This window comes from Nannochloropsis gaditana (genome assembly GCF_000240725.1).
Source record: "Nannochloropsis gaditana CCMP526 unplaced genomic scaffold scaffold127, whole genome shotgun sequence".
Classification (NCBI taxonomy): domain Eukaryota; class Eustigmatophyceae; order Eustigmatales; family Monodopsidaceae; genus Microchloropsis; species Microchloropsis gaditana.
The window spans coordinates 38669-42722 of record NW_005803826.1 but is presented as its reverse complement, the minus strand read 5'-3'; the positions used below and the strand labels follow the sequence as shown (position 1 = coordinate 42722).

The window sequence follows — 4054 nt, the reverse complement described above, 5'->3', positions numbered from 1 at the left end:
TCCCCGCCTCTGCCCTCCCCTCCCCCACCCCTCGCTCCCTCCCTGACGGCCAATGGAGGCCTATCACGCCGCGATACACCCCCTCATTTGCGCGGGGGACGGACAGAGGTGAGTGGAAGAAACGAAGGGGCAGGGGCAAAGAGGGCGCACAAGATCCAAGTGCGATGTAGGGGGGTCGTTGACGACGTGGCTGCACATTGACGACTTCCCCCCCTTTCTCTCTCTTTTTCCCTTCTCTCTCCTCCCTACAGGCGGGGGCTCCTATGCCCCGGTCCACACCCTCCCGCCCGGCGTCAATCTGACCCTCTCCCTCCTCGGACTGCACACGGACGACCGCTTTTACCCCTCTGCGTCCTCCTTCGTTCCAGAGCGGTGGCTGGAGCAGGCGCGGCGGGAGGAAGGGAAGGAGGAGGGGGGAGGGCGGCAGAATTCTTTCGCGCTCTTGTCGCCCTCCTCTTCGTTTATGAGGAGGCTGCTGGTACGACCTGCGGAGGAGGAAAAGGTTGCTCGCAAGGAGGAGAAAAGCGCGCCTCAGGATCAGCAGAAGCGGAACGGTCTCAAGCCCCCACCCTTGTCGTTGGAAGCGATTGCGGAAGGGCTGGAGGGAAGGAGGGAGGAAGGGACGGAGGACGAGGAGGAGGGAGAGGAGGACGAATACCAGCGGTTCGTCCAGGTGAAGGTGTTGACGGCAGTCCTGCTCCTCGTGCAACGGTACAAGATACTGCGGGCGAACAAGCGGCGCGGGCAGGAGAATAAGGGGGTGGAGAAATGGATCCAGGAGCATCTGGACGGGAGGAGGCAGTGGAGAGTGCGTCTGGTGCCACGTGACGACGGGCGGGTCTGAGACAAGAGAAATATCGGGGCGAGAGGGGCCCTGACGGTGCGGAGGAGACGTCTCGAGTCATGTGCCTGACATGCCGGAAGAGAGCTCGAGGGGGGTTTCAGAGGGAGGGCCGGCCAGCCATGCATGATGCTGGCAGTGTAGATAGAGGAAGAAGGGGTTAGAGACACCTGGGAAGCAGGAGTACAGACATCTTTTCGCGGCGGACGAGAGGAAGCAGGGGAGAAGATGCGGCGGCGAGATGAAGTGCCGCGAAAAGGGGAAGGCTTTGTGACACAATCACTGGGTTTTTTGTTACATGCTACATTGACGAGGCTTTGACATGTTCGCAGGGATGATGCCTGCGGGCGAGAATTGGACGATGGAAAGGGGGAGTCTGTTGTGGTTGAGTCACCACAATCATGCGCTCTTCTGACCCTTGACCGCTTTTCTTTGATTTAATGGAAAGGAAAGTACTATGGAATGAAAGAGGAGGGAATGTTGAGGTATTTCGAAGCATGCAAATATGCGTAATAAATGGATGATGCACAGAATACGGTACAAATTGTCGATATGCCTTGGGCACCGGCTGTCCACACTGCACGTTTGCATCCAACAAGATCGTAAGGATTGGCTCAAAAAAGCTTTACTTGTGCAAGAACGGGAGGAGAATGGAGATCGTATCCGGCCAAGAGGAATAGATTGCTCTTACCGCATGAACCGTGAGGGAGAGGGATATCACCGACTGTGACGCTTGAGTTTGACAAGCGATGTGAAATGGAGGAGCTTGCGGCATGCAGAGAAGTATACTTGGATGAGATCAAGTCGAGTATCTTTTATCGCAGGTGCGTGCATACTTTGCAAGGGCAATCGTTTCGCGGGGACAGAGAAAGAAGCAAATAAAGCCGTAAGAAACATACGACGCATTCATATTTTTCATGTCTTATGCTTTTACGCTCTTGCTCCTCCCAATTATGTCACTAGTATATATAAATGTCATTATGCATTGGTCGACTACATACATTATGGCCTTGCTCATCCTTTTGCTTTTTCCCCCGTCTTGTTGATCAGAGGATGCGAGAGTCTCGTATCATCTTTGCCTTCCCCCTCCGGAGCTGAATTTCCAACCAGCTTGTCGCCAGCATGATCGCATCCTCAGCGGCCGACTCCTCGTTTGGTGCAGGTCGTGTAAGAAAATGCAAGTGGCAATCTTTGAAGACCCTCACCTTTCACACAAGGAAGAGGAGGAAGAAATGATTTAGAAGAAGACCATGTTGACGGAGCTGGACGGATTGGGCACTACATACGAGACGCAATCATGCAAAAGCGAAGTTCTAAACAGGCAAAACAAAAAACTTGATACGAATAAAAGCAGGAGTATCGATAGGCTGGATAAGGATAGCTCCAAGGGGGAAAGTGGTAGAGACTCACCATGTACGGCAAGGCCTTGTGCGAGGCAAAACCATCCATCAGGGTCAGTGCATTTTGCAATGGCGCCTGCAGTAGCAAGAAATATCGAGAGTAAGGTCCGCGGCACAAAGTGGATCTTATAATGCTGTAATAGTAGCAGTAGTACTCTATTTCTATCTGGTCCCCTCTCCTTCTCAGACCCTTCCCCTTCTTCCCCACCTCGGGATTGTCCTGCCCTGGAAAGATGACCAGAGCAGGGGTGGACTTCAGCGCTTCCGCTACCTTGGGCGCGTCATAGCCCACAGGGCACATAGCAACGACGGCATGGGTCTTGATAAAGCCTATCGGAAAAAGAAATTGTGGTAGGATGATTGGGACGGGCGTTGGTAAGTAGATAGGCGAAGATAGAATATGCACGGAAAAGTCGATCCAAGCAGAGGCGTTAGGATGAAAGCGGTAAGGAAAGCGAAGGGAGACATCCTCCAACTCACCGCTGGCCACAGCAGAGAGAGCTTGCCCGCCCCCAACACCGAAGCCAACGATGCCTATGCGCAGAAAGTGTAGAGGGGGAAGGTTTTGAGCCGCAGGGAGCCTGAGAAGAATCGCCTTCTATCCCCAAGTACACGATCCAGCAAATGAATACTTCCTAGGCGCGCCGCAAGTGGCAGAGTTTACACGAATTATTGGCGAACAATTGACGACCCCGATATAGGTACCGCGAGCAACTCTGCGAAATGAGTCCAGTTGGACAAGCAGCGAGGCCATTGACCCACCTGTCGCCGTGGCGTTGTAGTTCCTGACCAGGCTCTCCATCGCGCTCCTCGCGTCTTGTAGGAGGCGAATGGGGGGATGCTGCGGCAAGAAAAAAGAAGGAGATGTACCACTTGATATTGAGGAACAAGCAAGAAAACGACAATCTCCAACTTCATGCCCGAGGAGCGCGCGACCGAGCTTGGATGTGACACGAGTCACCTTGGAAATGAGAGTTTGAAGAGGCATCCATCCCTACCTCCACGACACTATGCCGTCAGAGCCCTGCACCCCACGTCTGCCCTCCTCCCTCCATCTCTTCCTTTCCCCCTCCCTCACCGCCGCCCGCCACGCTTCCTTGGACTGCCCCTTCTTGAAGACCTGGCCGCGGTAGAGGTCTGGGACGAAGAAGACATGGTTGCTCAGGAAGGACATGTGGTCCGCCAGCTTCCGGGTTTGGACGCTGCGCCTGGGGGCGGGGTCGAGTGGAGGGAGGGCGACGGAAGAGACGGGGTTGAGTGATGAATCGTACAGACGGTGGGGGAAACCGTTGGACTCCTTTGGAGGTCATTTCAGGGACCGAAAGCAAAGCTGTCACAGGCCCTTCTAGCCCGCTCGTTCCTCTCTCTGATTCCTCCAGTCCCCGAGCTGCGAACAGTCGTCTCCCTGCTTTTTCTTCACCCCCGCGTCCCATTTCCCGTCTTCCGTCCACGAGCCTAATCCTCCCACTACTTGCTCCCACCGTCCGCTAGACTTTTCCCCTCGCGCTTCTCCTTCCGGAAGCTCCTCCCCCAGTCTGTCCCCGTCTTACCAGCCTCGCTCATCCGCGAGCAGAAGCACCACGGGCCGCTCTTCCCGCCTCCAGAATTTCTGCGCCATCTTGGAGGAGACCAGATACCCGCGCATCTGGAGAGGGGGAAGAGGGGTGGAGGACAGCAGAGGAAGATCGGGGTTCGGGGATGTGAGGTCGCGTTTCACAACGATTGGAGGAGGTATACGGGGGGAAGACAAAAGCAGGGTGCTTACACTCGTTCCATCGGCCGCCGTCACGTCCACTTCGTCCCGGAACATGGC

At 55.3% G+C, this 4054-nt stretch overlaps 1 protein-coding gene across 1 annotated transcript; it reads right to left on the bottom strand.

Moving 5' to 3' along the window:
• Positions 1 to 1975: 1975 nt before the first annotated feature.
• NGA_0625700 (alpha beta-hydrolase domain-containing protein) lies at positions 1976 to 4051 on the bottom strand (the record flags this gene model as incomplete). Its single annotated transcript, XM_005855713.1, has 7 exons — positions 1976 to 2041; positions 2252 to 2317; positions 2450 to 2571; positions 3004 to 3082; positions 3320 to 3449; positions 3792 to 3886; positions 4007 to 4051. 7 exons carry the CDS (start codon positions 4049 to 4051, stop codon positions 1976 to 1978), a joined length of 603 nt encoding a protein of 200 aa, XP_005855775.1.
• Between the last annotated feature and the right edge of the window lie 3 nt (positions 4052 to 4054).